We start from the raw sequence: 24,410 nt of genomic DNA on the forward strand, positions 1-24,410 counted from the left end.
GAAAATATTATTAATAATTCTTAATTGTGCGAAGGGGTCAACTGTATCAACAATAATTTACATTGCTAATAAATTATATATTAATTTATAGGCATTCAATACACTTAAGATGATTTAGTTCAAAAATTATATTAATTAAAATTAACCTTGAACTATTTTTTATTCATATAAATAAAATATTCAGTAAACAATAAAAGAAATACATAGTATGTTTAAGGAATTCTAAAAGAATGGAGTGCCTATACGGCGTATTAAACTCACACACATCAGGAACTTCATCAAAAACTACCACTTCGCTTGCGACTTGGAACAGATGGGAGCTCAATCGTACTCACACCAAGTGGAGCTACCCCAAGTATCAATCAGGACGACTTGTAGAATACCGAAAAAGCAGCCAGACAAGGTCTATCAAATAAGTTGCCGTAATTCAAAGGTTGCAGAAATCTATAAAAAAAACGTGCAAGCCGTAAGGTACGCACAATAAAAATTGAGTTTTGCAAAGTTTAGAATGAATGCCATTTTTTATTTTATTTACTGTTCGTGAGAACAAAAATCAACATTAAAATATAGATTTTATTTGTTTATTTTCGAATACACTGTGCCAAATCGCACAATAGTGAAGTCATGGTACCTCACATAATAACACCTGAGGTTGCCAGGGCAAAAAATTATCAAAAATATTCTCACTACGCGATTAATTTTTTTTAAAACAAAATAACTAATTAAAGTTTTCAAAAAAATTAAACGTGGCTCTGCACTTACAATATGTATAAAATACATTAAAAATCTGTGCGTTCAACAAATTATTGCTAATTTTTACAAATAAAAACAAAAGTAAATATGTATAACATATTTTATTTTGCGCTGCCTAGCTAATTTCCGTTTAAAGTTTATTATAAGGAAAAAAGAGATTTATAAATAAAATATCCTGAACTTTCAAGGTAAGCGAATAATTATATAAAATTTTCGGTATTCCCCTAAAAAAATCTCACTACATACAATATTATTTATAATACTTTTTTAATTCAATTAAAATCTCAATATTTTGAAATATATATATGTTAATTTTTTTGAGTTTTTTTAAACTTTATCCTCTTAGAAAATGTAAAGTAGTAACAGTTGTTATTAACAATTTTCTTTACGATTCAGATATAATTATGTATGGTTGCAGTCGTCGATCATGACAGATTAGGTCGAGAACAGAGGTGGAGCACTTCGTTGGCGCTAGGCATTCTGGTTTTTCGATGTTTTAACTTCTTGATAAATAAGAATTTGCATTTTTACTTCTCGAAATTTTTTTCGAATTCGACAATGCCCATCAAGCGAACGTCGCTTTCTAAGGGCGTATACCTATTTTGCCGTTCTAAGAAGCAACTGCAGTGATTGGCGGGATGATCGCTGCAGAAGTGCGACTGGTCAGCAAACTTTGCAGCCCTGGATACTTAAGCCTGGACTCCGATGAGAAGAAGGCAGTTACCAGCAGCCACTCGAAGACTCAAACAGACGCCCGCCGCCCACGGACAACTTACGATCATGGACTCACACATCTCGCCGCCAGCTTCTCTACCACCGCTCGGAGAATATACAGTCTTTGCCAATTTATTGCAAGTCTTTCGTTCAACACCATACTTTGTAAATTAATTACATCATTATTACAGGTGACAATTAATTGATGTCACTTTTCAAAAGCTAGCTCGATTTTATTTTAATTATTCATTACGATATTCATCCCCTGAGATAAGGAAAGTGTAAAAAAATCTTATCTTTAATTATCGATCGGTTTTATAATTATATAATAATCACCAATTGCAAATCTCCCAGACACGATATAAATCGAGACAAAAATATCTATATATGGGATTCGAACCAAGGTCTTTCGGGTAATAGTTACTGTCTTATTTACTGGTTGGACAATTAGGTATTTTAATCGTATGACTCAAGCAGAATATAAACAATATGAAATAATTTTAGAAGACATGTAAGTCGAATGTAAATACGATTTGTGCTTCAATACAAAAATTAACTCTTTTCGATCTGCTGCATTGCTTTTTTATTACTCTTATCAAGATTAAAACAAAATTATTTTTAAGCACCCATCTATAAAATCATATCCAATTTGATCAAAGCTTCTCTATACGCTCGCTATTAGCAATTCACGACAGCAGACGGCTCATAAATCCAAATTATCACAGATTAGATTAGCTTTCGCGCACGAAAGGTCAAAATCTTGATTTGAGAACAACCCCCTCGGGAACGTAGCTTAATATACGTTGCCCAAATATCATACATAGTAATGAAAGTTAATTTTGTAAAAAATATTTTATTATAAATATTAACAATTAAAACGCATACATCAGCGATTAAAAATAAACGGCATGGTGTATTTGTTTGTATGTTGCATTTCATAAATGAATTAGCACATTAGCTGCTCATATTATAGACTCCGTTTATTATCTAATAAAAAGAAGAATCACAGAAAAATTGGTGCAAATATGCCCGAGTGTAAAACGTTCGTTTACATTTTATGTATTTACAAATAATTTTATTTATCATTTTGCGTATTAGTTTAAACGTGCAATGTTTTTTTTAAAGCGTGTGAAGACTCAGATTCGTTCAATAATTACCTAAAAACTATGCTTTATTTTTCTTATCTTATTTTAATAATCTTACCGTGTATCGCTTTGACATAAGAACGGAACAATACAGTCGCATACGAAAAATATATATAATTATATAATACATAGGCACGTAATATACACTTTAAAAAGAAAACGCACACACAATAATGTAAATGAATCATACGTATAAAAATAAATAATTAAAAATAAAAACATTTTTTGTATAATATCTACAATTTATCTCATAAAACTAGCATTAAATAACGTTTTTTTATTATTGTTTATTAAAATTTACAATAATCAATAACAAAGTATTAGAACAACGCTCTTGATATACGCACCGATATGTGCATATAAAAAGTATTTATAATACATATAATATTCAATAACAATTTTATCAATTTGTATAGCTTAAATTCTTTATTGTCGTAATAACAATAATACGCGAATAATACTTTTCATCAATAAAGTTGAACATCTCTGGAATGTGATAGTGATTCATCGTTTGACGATATGTTACATGTAATTATTTTTATTCATTATTTATAATCACATCGTTAAGGCGACATAATAAATAATCTGAATGCATATTTTACAATTATTTATTTTTCGCTTCTTGCGCCAATGTTAAAAAACATAAATTAAATTTTTAGCGCTTCATAATTTTAATAAATTTATTTAATATTATTTTTCTTCCCTATTATCCTTTAAATTTATACACAACACAAACCACTACGACGCAGTTTGGACCCGTCAACTTAAATTAAAAAAAAACGACGCTTCACATTCAAATACATCCAGTGACTATGTTTTTAATTGATTGCTTTTCGAACACTGGCAACACTGACGCGCTATTGAAGCGCTTTGTAAAGTTTCGTTTCAAAATGACGTCACAAAAATGGCGTCACACTTCAATGTATGCTGGAATTCAATAATCAATAGGTACTTAATATTAAACTGGACACTAATCTGTTGTGTGTTGACTGTTTGATAAATATTAAACTTATTTAAAGTTGTTTATGTATTAGTTTGTATAGTATGTCTGGTCACAGTTATTTTTTAAAATTATTTAAAGCGTCTGGTTCTGACCCATATTTTTTATGCAGCGATATAAAAAACCCGCAGTCATTGTAAGATATTTCAAAATATTCGAACAATTTATTTTTTAACAAAAAAATCTGCTGATTATTTAGATGAGAATTCACAAAATACAAATTTTTGAGTCAACTCGGGCATGACCAATAAGGGGTTAAAAGTTTTTACATATTTTAACGTGAGTTTCTACAAAATAATTATTACTCCATTTTTATTTAAATATCAATGATAATGGTTCTGAAATAAAAAAAGATTTAAAATAGTTATGCAAACGGAAAGGTGAAAAAGCTGTATATTTGGGTACCGCATGGTTATAAGCTAAGACGCTCAAAGATTTATTGATATTCTTAATGATTAATTTCAGAATGATAACAAAAATGTTCTGGGGAATCAATTGAATCTAATTATTGTGAATGATAAATTAGAAAAAAAACAGTCAATATTTAATATAAACAGTTCACTTTTACTTTTTACATATTTTGCAAAAAATAAGCTCAATTAGCGTTAAGCTGTTTAATTAATTTAGTAATAAGATACCAATTGTGAACTAAAAATAAAACAACATAAAAACGTGGGCGGATTGAGCCCAGACATTTTTATGAAAACCAGTCAAATTATCGATTTTCAAATTTTCTTTGATGTAAATATTAATGTACAAGTAACCTCGCTCTTCGTAATTAAAAAAATGTTTCATTTAGATAATTAAAATTAAACTAATATTTTTAGATATTTCATAAAGGCATTTTACAAACGAACCCTAATCAATGACCATCACAGACTTTTAACTGAACTTTTTAAACTAAAGTTAGACTCACGTTAAAATATTTTTTTAGCATTTTTTTATTCAGCGAAAGTTGTGTTTATAGAAGCCACCCGGGAGGCATACTAATGCTTTATTAGAGCAGTGAAGTATTCATGTTAAAATAAGCCTTTTCTAAATTTGTCCAAGCTTCTTTGAGAAATTTGCTCACTTGTTCAGCTTTACTCCAATGGACCTGGGTACTTTTGCATTCGACATCGCCGCCCGATACTGACATCCGAATCAAAATAAGATTAAGCAGAACATCCAATATGTGACGGACTGATGAAGTCACATAAATTAACTAATAATCGGTTTTTCACAATTCATTTTAATATCAAGTTTCATTAAAATGTGCAGCAAAATATATATTATTACACATCGCACAAATATGAAAAAAACTGTCCTATAGAACAATTCAGAGTATGGCGTAATGAATGCATTTTGGACCATACGATCTGTGGTTGTTGGTTGGTTGATTCATTAAACAGCAATCACACAACAGATAAATGCTTCAAACAGTCCTAAAGCGTCAGTTTTTATTTACAGCGGCTCGCAACATTGCTCATAATTCGCGTACGATTTTAATTTACTAGGTCCTCTTTGCTGTGCACACAAGAAGAGGTCAGTTTCGTAGTCGCACTTAAACCTAACAAGAAACAATGGACAGCGACCGGTCGCGTTATTGCTACTATTTACATCAGAAATCGCTCGTCATGTGCTCCTGGCGTTAACCCTCGGCAGGAACCACTCGGAAATGTCTCAGGTGACTTGTATGATGAGATTGTTCCAAGCGAACTGTACCAGCTCGCGCCACTTATCGGCGAATATCGCCATCAGGTCCATGGATCAGAAGCCCTGCTTGGCGTCCCTGAAGTACCTGCCTTCGGAGTCGTCCTCTAGGCAGGGCACTCTGACCAAGTTAAAGTAGATGTTGCCCATGAGCTGCGACGCTGAAGTATTGGTAGCCTTCAGGCAGGAGAAAAGCTCGTCGTCGCAGCGACAGTGCGACTTGCTGTAGATGGAGTTGTTGGTGAGATTGTACCTCTGGGAGAAGGCCCTGACCTTAACCGGACAGAGATCGTGAGTTCTGCAGCACCTGTCCATCGGCCTCTCTGGTCCTAAGTCGTGGTACGTTTCGGCAATGTCTCCAGTGCCGCACCATCTGGTACCTGCAATTTAAAAAAGAGTTATTTTCAAACATGTTTTCAGCTTCCTAGCAACCGCTCGGTCTTACTATCTTGAATCTTTACAATGGCGTGCGCGAAAATCCCGTTCAACATTTACATACATGCAAGCAATCTTATTTGTTATACTGTGAGTGGTTTAAGAGTTCGACGACTTTTAAACATATACAATCGTAATCATTGTCTTACTAAAACTGTTGTTATGCATCTAAAGTTAGATGATAGAATAGTGATTATTATTCCGAAAAAGGCGCTGTATTATGCAAATACAGATGCATTGTGCGTCACCCATATCGATTCGCAGTATGCAGTTGACTAGGGTTCACAGTTGCATAACTGAATTACATTAGATTCAACACAAACTTGTTAATTGGATTAAACTAGTTCACGTAACAAACGTGGTCTATCGTGTAATCATAACTTCACAATCATTTTTATTTGCCATTAAGGAGATTATGAATATCAAATCGCTGTTTGGGTTTAAAGTTATAATGAATACATAACTAAATAGTATATAGATAGAAATTAGATAAAGCATCTAGTAATTAATTTTAACGCTCGAATTCCGTGTATTCCAAAACACATAATAAAAGTAAATTTTAGTTTGAAAAAATATTTTTAGAAACATATCATACATTTACATTAATATCGTAGCATTTTAAAAGACAGTGTAACACAAAAGTAATATAGATTAACTTAAGATAAAAGAGAGAGTAGAAAAAAATACAGTGCTACTGTTTAAGTGTCGTTAGTTATCTTTTTTGCGCGTGCGACCTTAATCTACGTGGGAAACCCGTCTTAATGTGGATCGAAGGACCAGTAAAATACTTCTATATATAACAAATTTAATGCTATCTTCGATTTTTTTCGACGTCAGACGTCCCTGGTAATGGTCTCTCGTGAATTACATGAGGACTATCCTTGTCCTATATGCGGCAATTTTACTTATGTGCCTCATCAGAGAAGAAGATTTTCTATGAAAAATTAGCATCAACTTTTTGTTGCTCTCACACTTAAATTGTGTAAATTTTTCTCTGTCAAAATGCGCCAAAGGGAGCCATAAGAAAAGTACAAAAGCTGCGAACGCTGGCGAATCAACAATTCTGGGTTTTCGGCCACACTTTCACTTATACCAGCAATATTCTCGGTTGAACGGGCGCCATAGACCTTACGCTAACTCTTCCAATCTCTTCAATTTGTTTTACTACGTTACGAATTGTTCGCTCAGTAGGACGATGAAATTACCGATAATCTTTCCGTAAATTTGTAGAGCAATTGAACAATTTTAATGTTGAGTAGTGGTTAAGCGATCCTTTTTGTAAAAGTTCCACTTTGAACTTTGATTATCAGCAGCTGTCTGATTTACAGCGCTGAAAAAATAAAAAAAACTCGAACTGGATCACTATATACAAGCCCTCGCGTTCACAGATATTTATATTACTAATTCAATATAAATATTCTGGTATGCGCGATCGGTTTCTAATCAAATCAATAAAGAGTTGTATTTACTTTATATTTATATATTGTTTTTCTTTGCTTTAGAGGTGCCTTTAATATTAAATATATATTTTCATAATGGGTTTTTCAATTTGGTAATAAATTTTCAAGGTCGCTTAGGGAAACGGAAAAAAGGGAGACACGAAGAGAATTTATTAGCCGCAACGTGGTAAGGGTGGTTACCTAGAGAGGGGGTGAAATACTACTACTCGCCTGGTATGATGCCACTGAGGAGAGTGAAGGGGCTGTTGTCCAGGAGCCCCTTGTTGGTCCTGGCCGTCTGCCACGATCGATTCTTCCTGCCGACCCTGCGACCTTCCAGCTCCAAGCCTCCCATGCCGTCGACCTGTAACGAGCGATGAGTTAAACTTTCGGTATAAAATATGTTGCGCTGACCGCAAAGTTTCAAAACCGAACATTGTTCCGAATTGAACCGAAAGTTCGAACGTGTCGGAAAATCAAGAAAACCGGTTCGAACTATTTAATTAAAAAAATATTGCTTATTTTCGCCTTTCTGCATAACACCCATTAAATTAATTAAACTATTATAGATTAACCGCCCTTTTGTTTTTCGCAGCATCCGCAGTGGCGCTTCGATCGCTTTGTTTCGGCCAAAATTTGCGCATAGTCTGCAAACACGTTTTATATAATAATCGTTATAACAGCGTCGTGCGTTTACATTTTATGTTATTGTATAAGTATATACATTCAAGTCAATTAAATTTATTATTATAATGATCACCTTGAGTCAATACTTATTTTTTTTAAATAAACACACATTAAAAATCTTCCTTCGTACATGTTTGCAATCCTTGCGCAACTCTAGTCTATGTGTTTGAATCCTAAATGAAATCGAACGTCATTATTGTTACTGATGCAACGATAAATAATATAATGTGTTTAATTTAATACTAACTAAATGGAATTGAGAAACGATTATAATGTTGGTTATTCTGCCGAATCTGTTTTTTTATATGGCAACAATTTTTAAAGCTTGCCTATTTGATTAAACTTGTATATCATGAAGACAAATTATTGTTTTTTACAGTACGAATAATTTAGGAAGAAGCGTGAGTTTTAGAGCTAAAATCTCCCTTTGTGTTTTGTGTGTTCCTTATAAATACTACAAAAAAAATACCATATAATCAACATTTTTTTGCATTTTTTCTCGGCCTTTTATTATACTTTATTATCGACAGTGTTGCAAGTTTAAGAAAGTTGACCTCCTGTGCAGAAGGTAAAGACAAATATAGACTATTGATCCATAATCAATTTGAATGCCATATAAATAATTTTCTTATTCAAACTTGAGAGCTAAATAATGTCATCTAAATATAGACATTTCTATATAAATCGATTTATATAAATTTGGTAGCAGATATTTTTTTGATATTTTATTATAACTTACATTTTCATTATTTATAATTTGAATAAGAAAGTATGTTGGTATATTTAGCCGCACCAGGGCCGGCTTTAAAATATTCAGCGCCCCGGGTTTTAAAAAAGGTCATCTCGGATTTTTTTCATGTGGGAGTTAAAACAAAAAATCATCTTAGACATTTTTAACTAAACAAAAATTTTCGAGATGACCTTCTTTCAGTGCACGGGGGCGCTCAATATTTTCGGGCCGGCCCTAATTTTATTTGAAATTTAATAAAAATTAGGTACTTAAGTCTTTTTACAGTTAAAAAATCAGATTGGCGCAAAAGTTATGACCGTGGCAAAAGCAAATTGCGCAAAAGTTATGAAAATCTTATGAACATGGATATATCACATTTCATAAGTAGCGTCTTTTAATGTGCGAGTTAAACGAGTTAAGATTAAAACGTGTAATACCTATACTAAATTACATATATATACTTAATCTGTATCTACAAGTATTCTTCACATGTTATTTAATTTTTTTATAATTATTAATAATGTATTTTTGAAATCAATAATCATAGTTTATATCCGTTTCGAAATCATAAATTATTGATATATTAAGATTCACTATGAGAGGACAATTGATGAGATACCTATATTCTGCAAATTAATAACTTTCCTAATTTTTAAAATGTCTGTCAAGTAAGTAAGTTATGTAAGCGTATCGTTAATCTCATACCAGCTTTGATGGCAGCCCAAATATCTTCACTAACAATCACTAAGGACTACCCCCATTATGTGGATATTTAATATTAAAATTCACGGAATGCAATTTTTAAAAACACATTTGACACTTATCTGTTATGCCCTCCCATAGCATTACATATATATTAAAGACTAGCCGCCATTACGTGGATATTTAATGTCAAAATTCCCGGAACGAAATTCATAGAAATTTTATAAGTTGGTTTAACAATTATTTAAAAAATAAAATGCAAAACGGTAAAATAAATTATGCGCTTTTCAAAAAAATAATAATAATTCATAGTGTACTACAGGGGTCAAATTAGGCCCATTGCTGTTTATACTATCTATTAATGATATAATTAATAATATAAGACAAATTAAAATACATCTGATAATAATGTTAAAGAAGTTGTAGATTAATTATAAAATAATATGTTACCAGAGTATTTTATTTAATAATAAATATTTATTAAAAAATAAAGATGTACATAGATTTAATACTAGAAAGAGAGACAATTTAAGGATAGTTAGGTAAAAGAAAACGAGTACGGCCAGGGGAATAATGTACGAGGGTGTGAATAAATTAAAATATTAAGTATTTTTTGTTTATATTTATATATTATCTTAAATATTTATGTTTTGATTAAATTTGTTTAGTGTATAAAAAATTGTCTATATATATATTAATAAAATATATAACCAATCTCTACTGCCATTGTTGATTTAGGGTTGAAAACAACGACACAAAAAATATCTCGTTACCTAAAAGGATCATTGATATGACTACTTTTAACAAACACCGAAAGAATAGTTAATTTATCGTTAATTCATAAAAAGACTGAGGGGACAATCTGATATTTTATTTAAATTAAATATTAAGATGTGCCTACCTGTTTTTAATATATTTTGCTGCGAATTTAAATACGCAGAAAAATATATTAAAAACGGATGGTGGTGAATGTAAAACAATATGCTGCATTCAGTCTATAGGCAGCGTTTTTGCCAACTAAGCATTAAATATAGTAAAAAAATATTTCTCTATGTCGCAATGCAGAATTTGATGTAAAGCGCAAACACGTAGGAGATTATAGTTTTATTAATTGCCGTTCATACGTTCAACTATAGCTAAACATTTCGCCTCTAGTTATATTTTAAAATGATAAAACAATCGCTTTGTGGGTAATCAATCAAAGCGCACGTTTTTTAGTTGGCCAGCCTGCGCGTCCCGCATATTTAGGCCAAAAGCGACCCACTCATTTTAATTGCCCTTTTTTGAAGTTACAACATAAACTGAGCTTGTTTGTGTTACGTGATTAAATCGCAAAACAGGGATATTTTATTTTCCGAACGAGAAACGCGTGTGGGCGTTGCTGCTGGCTGACAAACAAACTGTTTTGGTCGTAACGACTAAATTTGTCGCCATGAACCGTTTGACATTTGAATATTGTGATTGTACAACAAATCCCCAAATACATTTAGTTAAATATCATACATATAATTAGCGATGTATGATTCACTAACTAACTCAATCCCCCTATTATTTAAAAAAATGTATTTTTTAATAATATAATATATTTACCTGCTGACACTGCGACATCAACTTCATCATCTTGTGGAACGATATCTGCAAAGGTCTATTCATCCGCGAGAGCTCGTTAAGCAGATTTGTACGATCTTCGTCATCACTGCAAATTATGAAAAAACACACACATTAACAAAAGGATGAAGTTTTAATATAATAATAACTACATACAGCAAAACTTTTTTAATAGCATTAAAATGTATACAATTTAGAAGCCTTCAGGTAAAACCATAATGACATAGGTAACACAAATAGCCATTCAAAGAATCGTCGACAATTTGTTTTTAATTTACAATACTCAAAAGATGTAATAATAAAAAATAAGGACAATGTATTTTAAAAGGAGAACATTTAAAAAAAAAAATTTTAATTGGAGTTTTTGTTATGAAATAAAATCATATGGCATAGTTGGCATCTTTTTGAGAACTTCACGTCCTTGGTTTCTAAAATAATATTAAAATTATATTGTATTAGAGCTGTTCTTTATTTAAAACATAGCTAGTAAAATTGTTGTTATGGCCAAGATGATTGTATTAATTCGAACATGTGTTTGGCGTATGCAGCTGTGCAAGCTGAATAGGGGCAAGAGCCTACTTATTTTAAAATTTGTAGAGGAACAAATAAATCAGACAAGAGTTTTGCTGGTCTTTCTATGTTCCGCTAAAAGAATTTTCACAAGGTCGCAGATGAAATATTGCAACTTCTATTTGTAAGGAGAAGTTAAATCATTAGGTTTTTTGCACCATCAAATATTAATAACATTAATTATATTGCACTCTGATCCACTGATCATTTTCCCAAAATAAAATTGACATATTTTATTTTGATTAATTAATATTGTGGCAAGATTAAAAATATATAATATGTTTTTGTTACCAGTATCACCATTACTTATGCTATTATCCTCTAAAACTAAATATAAACTCCCATATTATCGTAAATGATGAGTAAAACTATGTTGCAAAATTCAAGTCAAAATATGGAAACAAATCCTCATATTTGTAATATTCATATTAATTAAGAATCATATATTTAAAACACTAATAGTTAATATGGCTGCAAAAGCTACATTCATATTTTGACAAAATTTAAAAAATAATTGGGAATTGTTACATTACAATTTATTATTAAATGTGATAGAAAGAGTATTCCAAAGGTGGATGATTCAAAATTTTGTAGTTGAAAAGTAGGCGATAAATCAATTAAGTTTGAGAATCTATGATTTAGACTGACGATTTGAAAATAGTTTATTATTTTCCTTGTATTTCATGATGCAACATTTTATAGAAAGTACAATCTCGCAGGTATTTTTCTCAAAAGAGGAAACTCTATAAAAGATTTTGTTAAATGATAACTTGAATTTAAATTCTCACGTGGTGTAATATTTTTACCAAAGCATCTTACTTTGGATTGTAAATAAAACGTAAGTGCTTAGCTTATTAGAAATAATTTATTATATCGATACAAATAAAATTCCCATTATAGTTGTATCAAAATAAATATTAATCTAAGGAGCAATTGGAAATGATTTAACGAGTTTTACAAATTTGCATGTTTTGATGACAAATGGCGTGACTTGATCAGCTAGTGAGATTTAGGTGTCAGTATTGGGAAAGAGTCTAGGTTAACGAAAAGAGATTAAAGCTGATGTTCGTGCCTCTAAACTATTTTAATTTAGTTGCTTTGATGCAATATATAAGGGTTAATCAAAGTAAATTCAAACCGAATTTTGATCAATAGGAGAGTGCAAAAACAATTATCACTTCTCAGAAGTCAAAAATTCACGTCAAAAGCAATAAAATCGTGTCGGCGCCGTCGCAGTGGGAATGCTCGGTAACGAGCGTTCCCACTGCGACGGCGACGGCACGATTTTATTGCTTTTGACGTGGATTTTTTACTTCTGAGAAGGGATAATTGATTTTTGCGCTCTCCTATTGGGCATAATTCGGTTTAGATGTGCTTTACTCGATTCTCATTCGTAATATTGATATAAAATGTCTTAATATAAACGCTTAATAATCGAGCGTTTTTACCGCGATTGCACGATTTTATTACTTTTGAGCTGGACTGGAAATTCACTATATGTCAACACCAAGCAGCAATGAAAATACGACTAATTATCAAGTTAATATTATGAGTAAATATTTTTAATATTTTTTAATGCTTATTAAAATATTTCGCATAAAATATGATTTTAAAAAATATGTCGCAAGGGTGGCTAATTTTTATATTTATTTGTAGCATAGAAAGGGTTAACTCATACCTATTATTATTTAAAAAAAGAAATAATATTACTATGTAAAAAATATATAAAATGCAATTTTTGTCATGAGGCCCGGAATCGTTGTTTTTCCAGGGTCTGGAATACTACAAAGCATTGATATGATAAAAGTCTAAGACTGAACGCGTTAAATGTTTTATTACCCATCGAAATCACATTTATTGATTTTCACGTATATTTTGTACTAAATATAAAACTATTAAATTATATATAGACCATAGTCTAGGTATAGACATTATGAGAATTCGTTTCGGTTCAGCATCGGCTCAATTAAAGATGCTCGTGATGATCGTAATCATCATCAGACGTTAGAGAAAGTTGCCAGACGCGAAGAAAGTGCACGAGGGCAGCGTCTAGAAGAGGAACTCGGCTTTCGGGTCAAGGAAGCCAGCTGGAAGCGCTGTTCCGGCACCGTCGGATTTATGATCAGAAAATAAGAAAAGAAACTAGTTTTCACGCGAATCGAAACGTGCGAATTCAATTCTGTGCGTTGCGGTACTTTTTATCAATGAAGCACATCGTGAGAGTGTTAATGGACGAAAATACAGTTTTAAACAACGGATACATCAAATCCGAATTTTATATTAGTGATACTAGAATATTTGACACGTGTCGTCGAAAACCTTGACTCGGAGCCCTTTCCAACGAACATATTATGGAATATTTTAAAGCATCAAGCCAATTCTCTTACATCGAACAGGTTTCTTATAATGCAAGTCAGGTTTTGAAATTAACGTAAGCTTGTCGTTAACTTCATATTACATCATTTGCAATAGAAAAATTATAATATAAGAATAATTATAGCTATATATGTACTGGGAGACATATTTAATAAATATATTTTTATATTAATTCTAAATTTTTACTTCATCTTGTATTAAATTTGCGACGTAGAAACAGCATATTATGTTTCAATATATGATAATACTTACTGATCCTGTTGAGATACTTTTTACAGAGAAGTAAAGAAATACATTTTTGATTTTGACCAAAATGTAATCATTGCAATATCAATCGTCTATAAAAATGAAATAAAAGTAAATAGATTTCATACAGATTTTATATTTTCATATAAAAAGAAAAGCATTTTTTAGATTTATTTAAAAACATTTGATCTATTTCTTTAATTCCCTAAATATATATCACTCATTAATAATTGGTTATTGCATAAAAATCTCTAAAAAGGTAAAGACAAAACTGTTTCAAAATGTGGATTACTTTCCGGGATGAATAACTCAAATCTGGGACAGTCAAAGACAACTGATCATTTTAAGGGTAAAATAAATATGTTTTTCTTGTTTGAAGTTAAAATGATCAAACGCATCAATTTGTGCGCACGGTAGTCAATGTGTTAAACATTTTATCACACTATCTTAAAAATTTGCTTTCTGTTTATCAGAATAAAGCATCACATGTTTGATACTATTTAATGAAGTGTCAAAAAGAATGCTCAAAATATTATAAATAAAGCTTTCCTTTTACGAATATATAATTAATTTAATCTAAAGTTAAAAAAAACATTGCCTCAAGAATAATGTGGAAGTTGGTAAAAAAACTATTATTATTAAAAATATTTTACTGTGAATTTCAAATAATAATATCTCTCTCTTTTGATTAATATATTCAGAAGTAATATAACCCAAATACCTAGAAATTACCTTTGAAATTATACAAAGACGCATTTGTACAGACAACAGAACTGGTATAATAATATAATAAATATTATTAAGATTTAACATAAAGCAGTAAGATAAATAAAATTGATCAATTCTCAGAAAATATTTTGTTATCTTTAATATTGTAGAATAACAACGTAAAAAGTCCTTTGTAATGCAAATTAGTCCGCACGAGGGATTCAGATTCTTGGCACTGATACATCCTAAGCTTTTTTATATGATAGTCGCAAAAAAACTTTTTTTATGTTATTTCAATCATACTTGTTTGATATGCTATGTAAAAAAATGAAAACAATGTAATACACACAATCTGAAAATGAACATTCGTATAAATAAAATAATTATTGCAACAATCACTTCCTAAATCAAACATAACCATCGACAATTAACAAATAGAAAGTGTCACATAGCATAAATACTTGGGTACATGGGTGAGTGAGAAATGGGACTTATCTCAAGAAGTAAGAGCTTGAACAAAAATGGCAAGTAGTGCATATCTGAAAATTGGAACTCTATTCTCTAATCGTAACCTAAGCTATGAATGCACATGGTTCGTTGTTTTCGTATTATTTTCACCATTCTCCTATACGAAGTGGAGGTGTCGACCCTAAATGTGTTTTTTTAAGTGTTATTTCAGGAATAATGTGTAATACAATATTTTATTGTATTACATACAATTTATCATTCTTCAAAATTTTAGAGAAATTTGAGAAGTGAATTTTCATCTAGAGCATTACGGAAACACATCACGACAGATCCCAACTGCTCCACCGAAATCACAGCCGACAATAATACAACTCGACACGCCAGCGAAAATTTATCGACTTCCTATACCTGCCACTTCAACTCCACCGCATTTAAATTTATCAACGTTAATATGGCTGCAAATTCAAAACTCTTATTCCTCAAAACCAAAAAGAGTAATATTAAAAATGTACATACACACAATTATTTTATTTATCCCGAATTAAAATATAAATGAACATTGTCCTATAAACGCTATCAAATTTTCAACCACAATAAATCAAAATATATTTTTAATTATCACACATCGTTTTGAGGCCAAATCACTTGTCATTTCGTTACACCGAGTCATCTATGGCGCACACAGCAAACCGGATGTCCTTGATAACGAGAAAAATCAAATTTAATTGCAGGTTCGCATATAGAATTTTCCCTCCCAGAATGCGCATGTGCAATTCCATTTTCACTCGCAATTGGGTCGAACGCTATTAAGCACGCTATCTTTATTCTTAATTTTCTCTCTAATAGTCGTGTGTGTGCATTCGAAGAAGAAGTAAATGATGGACGAAATCGAAAGTGCGAGGTGGAAAAAATCTCATCTTGATAAGTGATGGCGTGACAGGTGCGACGATTGCGTGGATCGTTGTTTTTTTTATCGAACATTTATATTGACAAAGTGAAAAGAGATTGAAAATGGATAGACGTCTTACTGTTTATATTAATTAAGTGTTTAGTTTGAAAAGCGAAATTATTTACGGGGCAAAAACCTCAATCTAGAATGTCTTCTCTTTTATTTAGACCGCAGAAAGAAATATAAAAAGAAGTCAATACAATTAATATGTATAATAATCAAAAATATATGACCCCCTTATGGTTTTGTCTATACGACTAACTAGGTACATGTCCAGATTTTACTGGACATGTACCCTATTTTAGAGCGTCCAGAAACTTCAATAAATGGCTGTTATATCAGCGAAATGCATTTATGATTTTTTAATTTGCGTTTATGTGACAATTTGACTAACCGTTTAATGTTATTTCCTCGTTGGTCGCTCGTCGTTTACTTTGTTATAAATAATAAAAATCGAGTTAAAAAATAATATTAAATCTTCCTTCATTTGTCTCTTTTTTTGTTTAGTAATTTTAATATTTCTAACTGTAATACAAACGAACAAATAAATATTTAAAAAAATGATGCAATGAATGTTTAATAAGATCTGTTTTAAAAATTAAATATATATTCAATCAATTAAAATCTTTTAAGAATGGTGTCTCACTATTTAGCATATATTAATTGTGTTTATTCCATTTTAACGCCTTTCATGTTGCAATTGAAGATGGTTATAAATATATTATATCTGACTTGTGTGTTGAAATCTTAATATAACTCCCTAATCTGCAAAATGGCATACTCGCTATTGTTACAGATTAACCAAATATTAAATATTGGTAAAAGTTAAGAAGCTTTTAGACGCTCTTAAACTTTTCTTTGCACATGATATCCATTTAGCTGTTTGTTATATGCTTAATAATAAGAAAGCAGCAAATTGAATCGAATGATATCGCTGACGATAATTTAGAGAGTTTTGGTTATTTAGATTCAGGTTTTACTTTGATTTTGCATATTCATCTAACTGACATATCACAAGAAGTTTTTGATCTTTCTGACGCTTTTTTAAAAATAAACTAATCTATAGAACAATTAATTAAATAGCCTCTTTACTTACAATGTTAGAGCGTTTCATAATTTTAAGAATCAGCATTCATAAATACTTCTTATAAATCAATTAGATGAGAAAAAAAATCAATATTTGCCAATTAAATGATATTTTTATGACATCAAAGCAAAGGCGAATTTTAGAATTATCTTGTGTTTAAAATGATATCTAAACTCTTTTATATTGTATCAGGTTGTTCCATAAGTCTTTGCGTTTTTAAGGTATGGGTTAAATGAGATAATTTTACTGAACCTTTATATGGATATGGAAGATTTACTAAAAGAATTGTAAAGTGATATTGTGAAATATTGTATCTATTATAAGGAGTGTTTTTTCCATTACTCAAAATATATATTACTGAATTATTAGGTAAGAATTAATTTTTAAGCTTATAAGTATTGTAACCACAAAAGCAGTTATAAGATAATTAAATTTGACCGCACAAGTAAATCTCTATATATCAAAAAACATTTTTATTTCCAATAATAATTGGATTTTATTTTTATGTTAAAATTAACTTTTGACTTTTAAAGTATTACCGATTTGTATTAACTTATTCGCTACCATATAAGTTAGGTATGCCTTGCTATTTATAAAACCTATTTATTATGCTGCGCTGAATTTCCATATATAACATTATGCGCAACTTTTGACAGATTCTAGTCCATACAACCACGACCAGAATAAATTCGATCACTTAAAAGCTCTCTAAAATATTCAGCATTTCTGTATGTGCACTATTTCACATGAACAGATTTATTATTGCATTATACACTAATCGTGCAATTTAAACTCTGTCAACCAATATATTTTTAACAAAAGCGTTTAAATGAACTCTTTGAATTGAACGGAAATTTGTTCGGAAGCATTGAACCGAACACGTTATCTATTTCGGTTTAATAACAATGCCTGTTTTTATAACCATTGTGAAAAAAATATTTAAATTAAAATAATTGAAAGTCACGTTGAGGAATCCCACCCCAGCAATAAATTTAATATTCGGTGTTGGTAGCAATCTCGCAATAGGTGTGAAAAGACAGTTATTATTATTCTGGCGAAACAACAATTATAATTTTAATGGCCCTCGAGCTCAACGCCACTCGAATTATTATGCGATGCGGCAAAGCTTTTCATCTAAAACATGTGTATCAATTACATACGGAAATTATATATCGATTGAGAGAAGCGTGTATGCGCGCTCATAAATCGCTCGCAAAGTGATGCCAATAAATATTCAAAACGGATGGCATCCCTCTGAAAATGTTGCTATAAAATAATCGCATGCGAAGGGTTATAATGGCAAACGACGGCTTATGAATTATTAATGTCTTAAACGGATTGATACGGTAAAATTGCTAAAATTCTACATAAATGGATGTATGGAAACTGGGTGAACTAGTCTTGTTCTGTTAGCGATGGATTAATTTGAACTAAGTGAATTCGTTATGACCTAAACGATATATCTGTGTGGCAATTACACAATTAAAAGTTTATTTTTTTCTGTGCTGTGCGATATATAAATCCGTGGAAACCATAGGGTGACACCACTACATGTAACGATGAATTGTTTTTGCTATGGCTCTGCGTCATAAATATATAAGTTGCCTCAAGTATCAAGTTTTCAGGATTTTAGCATCCGGAAGTTGTTATTTAATTTAATATGTTGTGCTACAATTTAAAAGTGTTGTCCGTGTGTGCTTCCGTAGGCTGCAGGTGTGTCCAAAGTGGGTTTGCTCTGGATTCCGGACGTCGAGCTGAACCAGTGGATAGCGGTTTTGCGATTTTCGCTGGTCTGAATTTAAGTAGGCCTACTCTTGGTACTAGTCCAATATGAAGAGCTCTTGAAGTTCGGGTGCCTTGAACTCGAAAGCGCAAGTTCAAGTGTGAACGTCGGTAGAAGTCTCCCAGACGAAGTGTTGGAGAGAAAGTCTTTGTACGAAATGTTTGAGGGGGCAATTACAGAAAAGTGGCGAGTTTTTTTATAAATTGCCGGCTAATGGTTAAGGCAGATTAGAAATGGCTGCGCACGTTATCTTTTTTTCAGGGCGACGTATAAAAATTATGGGGTATACCTTGTGACTTTAGCTGTAAAAATGTCCCCCACGGTTATGTCGTATTTTAAAAACAACAAAAAAACATTTTAACAGCATGAGTTAATCCCTTAATTTTAAATAAAATAGTGATGCAATTAATGTACCCGACAGGATTAACTCTCGACGATTCAATATACTTGGCTTAACCAGATCTGACGATCGTAGTGGAAATGGCGAATTTTCTTATGAAGATATTTAAGTGGGAATAGAAATTAATTTTTAACGACAGAGATTATATACAATAAGAGAAATGGGAGGAGATCAACGATCTCTGATAGGTGATATGAGACAGAACTAAAATATATGTTTTTAATGTATGTCTCTGAGTTAAATATATGGTAATACTAATAGTTATTGGCAGGTGCATTGTGTCTATCTATCAAAATAAATATCTGTTAAATAGCACCATTTCTTGTCATAAAATCTAATTAAATAAGTTTGACGAATCTTAATTAAGAAAAAAATCTCAAGAATCTTTCACAAAAACATACAGAATTCACGTCAATGAAATAATAATAAAAATATTTAAATTAATAAAACAGTAATAATTAAGGAAATAAATAAAATTTAAAAAATACGGGTATAGTAGGTCAAGGATTTTAATAAATAATACATATATAAATATAACAATATTCCAACAACCGTGCCACACGAATCAAAAAGCAATACTGTCTTATGTACATACACATACCGGTACTGCTCCTCAAAGCGACCGACGAATCGCAGAGCAGAGATTTAAAAGCACGTGATAATGGCGCGATAAATAATGTTATTGTGCATGACTTAAAAACAAATAGACTGATTTATTATCTTCTGTAATTTATTGAGAAAACAGTTTTTCATGCTTAAATGTATTTGTAATAATATATTTTTTATTTTAGTTATGTGTCGATTATTTCATCACATTATTAAATGCTGTAAATAAATAAAAAAAATAAAAATGCCCATTTAAATTTAAAATTGAAGCAATGGCTATAAATATAATGTCTAAAAAATAGTTTTTAATATTATTCTATTTTATAAAATATTGAAACATATTTATAAATTATTAAATTGTGGTGTAAATACAGTGCTTATATAATTTAAAAAAAATGATTTTAGAAAAAGATTTGTAAAATTTATATACTATATGTTACGCCAAATTTGTAAAATTGCATATTACATGAAATCGGCAAAAAATTGCCTAATACACGAATTATGCTAATGCTTTTTACTATACTTCTTGTTAATAAAATTGTTAAGCTGTGTATATTTCTTGGCGTGCAAATTTAATTTATTCCCTACTGATTTAGAGTAACGTCGTGTATGTATATCCACATAGATTACTAGTGCTTGTTTTTCAAAGCTTTTTTTTAATTTATAATAACATGCGTATTAGAGAACCTCTACAAAGCAAAGTTCTGACTTTAAAACTGTCGGTTATTATTGATTTGTTCTCATTTATGTGCTCAAAGTAGGCGCACGCAATATGGTGCAGCCATCTCATTCATGTTTATACGTATTTTTTATTTTATAATATGACTTTCGAATTCAAATACACTTTTCTTAAGTAATAATTAACTGTATTAATCAAAATAAATACCATTATAATTGACACATTATTAGCAACTAATTTGATAAGATCTCGATATGGCGCCACTTTCGACAGTACTTTGGTTGTTGAAGACATTCATTCCAACATAAACAGCATCAAAATAACACATAACAACAGATTCCAACCCAAAATCACAGCCGCAATAATACAACTCGACTCGCCAGCGAAAACTCTCCGACTACCAAGATCTACTAATTTAACTCCACCGCCTGATATGGTATTTTATATGTTTATAAAATTAACTTTTACTAGCTTTTCCGGCGTGTATTTGACTGTAATACTCTACACCAGAATTGTTGGATTATTAACGCTCAACTTTATTTTGAGCGAATTTTGATTTAACATCAGCAACTGAAGAAAGATGCCCATAACCTCCCTTATCTTCATGACTCTCGTCACCAACACTATTTTTTTAGTACTGCCATTTACACAGCTCAATTAAAAGCAAAAGCAATAATAAAAATATTTTTATATTGTAAATACAGATCGGAGATGTATTTAGATATGACATAATATTAACTTAAAAATGATGAAATATTGACGTAATTTTTTATTATATACAAATTAAATAAATAAAAAACTCGAAATTCAATTTAATTATATAAAAAGAATAAATAGCTTATAGTAGACATACGTTCTTTCATTTAATGGATCTATATGTATTTTTGTAGTAAACTCTGAAAATAATAATTGATCATCTCTTGACAGCACAAACATTGTCCGTTGTCGTTCGCTTCTGCAAACATACGTGTATATGTAAGTACGAAAGCAACGATATTTCAAATGTCCCACGTACATATGTATATGACAAAGCATTGTATTATGTATATAAGTAGTTGAAAATAAATATTTGATTATAAATAAAAATGTATATTATACATAGGCAATGATATTAAAGCAGATATATAATAATAGAAAAATTCGTAAATGTAATTGGTCAGATTTTATATTCTGTTTTATAAATAGGATGTAGGTTTATATTGTAACTGTATGAATTATATACTGCTAGCATTAATGGGAAACGTTTCCTAGAAATGTTATTTCATTGCATGGTTACCTCTCATATACGCTTAGTCTGATTATTCCATTAGATAATAGAGCAACTCAAAAGCAAATATAAACAACAATGTATACTAAGCCTGAATTGAATTTTTCGATGTAAGCTAGATACATATATATATCGATTTGATTTTTTTTAATATAGTACAGTTTTTAATTTTTTAATTTGCTCTGAAAAAAAATTAAAATCTTTATTTAAATAAAAAATAAGAACAAGACTAATACTGTTATGTGCGAATATCTATCGTTGTTTTCTCATTTACAGTCTTATCGTTTAAACTCACTAAATAATGCAACCAACAGGAAGCAATTTCTTTCTCTCCTCTTTTTTTGTCCTTCGTACCAAACATAATCAACTTCTCTACACGAAAACATTAAATTTTGATACATAAATATTATAGTGAGTGGATTCATTTCGCGCTGGATAAATTGTGTTAAAGCTATTTTTCTTAGCTATATCTTTTTTTATCTTCAGATGCATTTTACAAATCGCATATGTATATACATAATATGGATTTATAGAGGTTCGCGAGTATTAATCAAGTATGTTGCATGCACTACACTCTCTGAAAGTTGTCAGAACCGAAGTTACAACTGAAGTCGGTCGAGACCTACGACTTCGAGTAAGCGACCACACTGCCCCAAATTTCATATGCCGTCCGGAGGGCGGCCGTGAATGACATCCGGACGGCGGCTTTTCATGTACAGCTGGCATATTTACGCGCGATCGAAAAATGTGCCAAATAATCACAATTTTTAAATTGTCATATTATTAAAATTACGCAACTGATAATTATAAAAGTTTGTGTGGGCACTCACCAATACAATATCAGTGAAAACTTTTCGGTCGTAAATATTCAATTTATGCAAAATCTTTGTCGGCCTTTGCAAAATGCCATAAGGCATAAAAATGATACTTCAGAATACGAACACCACATCTGTGACTATCCTAGAATTTGTCGCTATCGATTCTAAATAAGAATTCGTTATGGTGTGACATTTATATAAACCGATCTAGGAAATACATAAGAATTCGAAACGATTTTTTTTAACAAAATCAAATACCACTAATTATTTTTTAATTATTTAATTTTATATGAAAAAAAATATAATAACGATATCTGTTGGAAGAATATACTATCAAAAATATAATTAGTCCCTTTTGGTGCCCTAAAATACTCAAAGATGTCAGTAAGAGTCTGTTGAAGTCCCCGATAAGCATGTGGTATTATAACTTGACCACGTAACCACGATGCAGCGCTCGACATGCGTGTTGACCATAGGACGCCTACGCGCATACTGAAAAAACCATATCATTATCTTTCTCACTGTCGTCACTTAACACGCGAGAGAGCGAAAGGGGAAGTATCTCACCGCTCGCGCTTGAAAGAGCAGCTCCGACTTCGGTTCCTTTGACTTCGGTCCGTTTGCCGACAATGTTCGGAAGCGCTCGAAGCTGGCCAAGTCGACTGAAGTACCCCCACTTTACCTCCCGTTCTCGGTAACCTCGGACAACTTCCGAGAGATTTTAGAGCGGGCATAACTGAACTCGACCGAATTAACCCCGAAGTAACCCACTATATTCTCCGTCCTTGGCCAGAGAGTGTAGTGCAGGCATGTGAAATCAAGAGAGACAAGTGATCTGGGGGGTGCTTCTCATAATATTGAATGGAAGGTATGCACATCGACGGAACAGTAAAGGCGGTGGATACATATTTTCATACACCCTGTCATATTTTATCATTTTTATTAAGATTTAGTAAATAAAATAAAATTGATACTTTATTAAAATATTTTAGAATATAAGGAAAAGTGTGGAGTATCTCTGGAATAGTCAAAGTCAGAAGAATACAGTTTATTTTTTAAGATGTGATAGTCTTCTTCCAAACCGACGAAGAATTCATAGTTCTAACTTGTACGCTTTCAATGAAAACTTTATCATAACAAAGCTGATAGAATGCCCGAAAAACACAAAAGCATTGATTTTCTCTATAAAACCGTGACGTATGTGGGTCGCTTTATTGCGGCATACCCAAAAAAATATTTTTCTTCTTCGTCTCAACTCACTCCCATATACAAACCATGGTTTCTGAGAATATAATTGCGGAATAGAACCGAACTAAAAAGTATTACGATGGACTGAAACGTACTCCTCTACATATATATGTATATGGATGTGTAATATATAACATACTTGCACAAAAAGAACTATCACGCCATTTTAACGCTTGGAGTGACTCTAGGGTGAGCTAGAAACTGTTTCTATATATGAAAAGCGTCACATAGAATAGAAACACAAGAGTGCTCTCCGTCCTAATGTACGTGTATAATTATATATAATTACGTAGAGCATAT

The 24,410-nt window shown here is 31.2% G+C and overlaps 1 protein-coding gene across 2 annotated transcripts in view; it reads right to left on the minus strand.

Annotated features, from left to right (window-relative positions):
- Positions 1-3,305: 3,305 nt before the first annotated feature.
- The window catches only part of LOC148238479 (phospholipase A2 LaPLA2-1), a 55,961-nt gene continuing 34,856 nt past the window's right edge, over positions 3,306-24,410 (minus strand). For both annotated transcript variants that reach the window (XM_088191392.1, XM_088191382.1), the window contains exons 3-5: positions 10,888-10,993; positions 7,410-7,542; positions 3,306-5,684 (exon numbers count right to left, since the gene is read on the minus strand). In XM_088191392.1, the coding sequence (XP_088047518.1) occupies positions 5,362-5,684; positions 7,410-7,542; positions 10,888-10,993 (562 nt within the window). In that variant the 3' untranslated portion in view covers positions 3,306-5,361. The remainder of the gene's footprint in view (positions 5,685-7,409; positions 7,543-10,887; positions 10,994-24,410) is intronic.

This window comes from Plectrocnemia conspersa, unplaced genomic scaffold (genome assembly GCF_051122295.1).
Source record: "Plectrocnemia conspersa isolate PC_06_02 unplaced genomic scaffold, ASM5112229v1 ptg000001l, whole genome shotgun sequence".
Lineage (NCBI taxonomy): Eukaryota > Metazoa > Arthropoda > Insecta > Trichoptera > Polycentropodidae > Plectrocnemia > Plectrocnemia conspersa.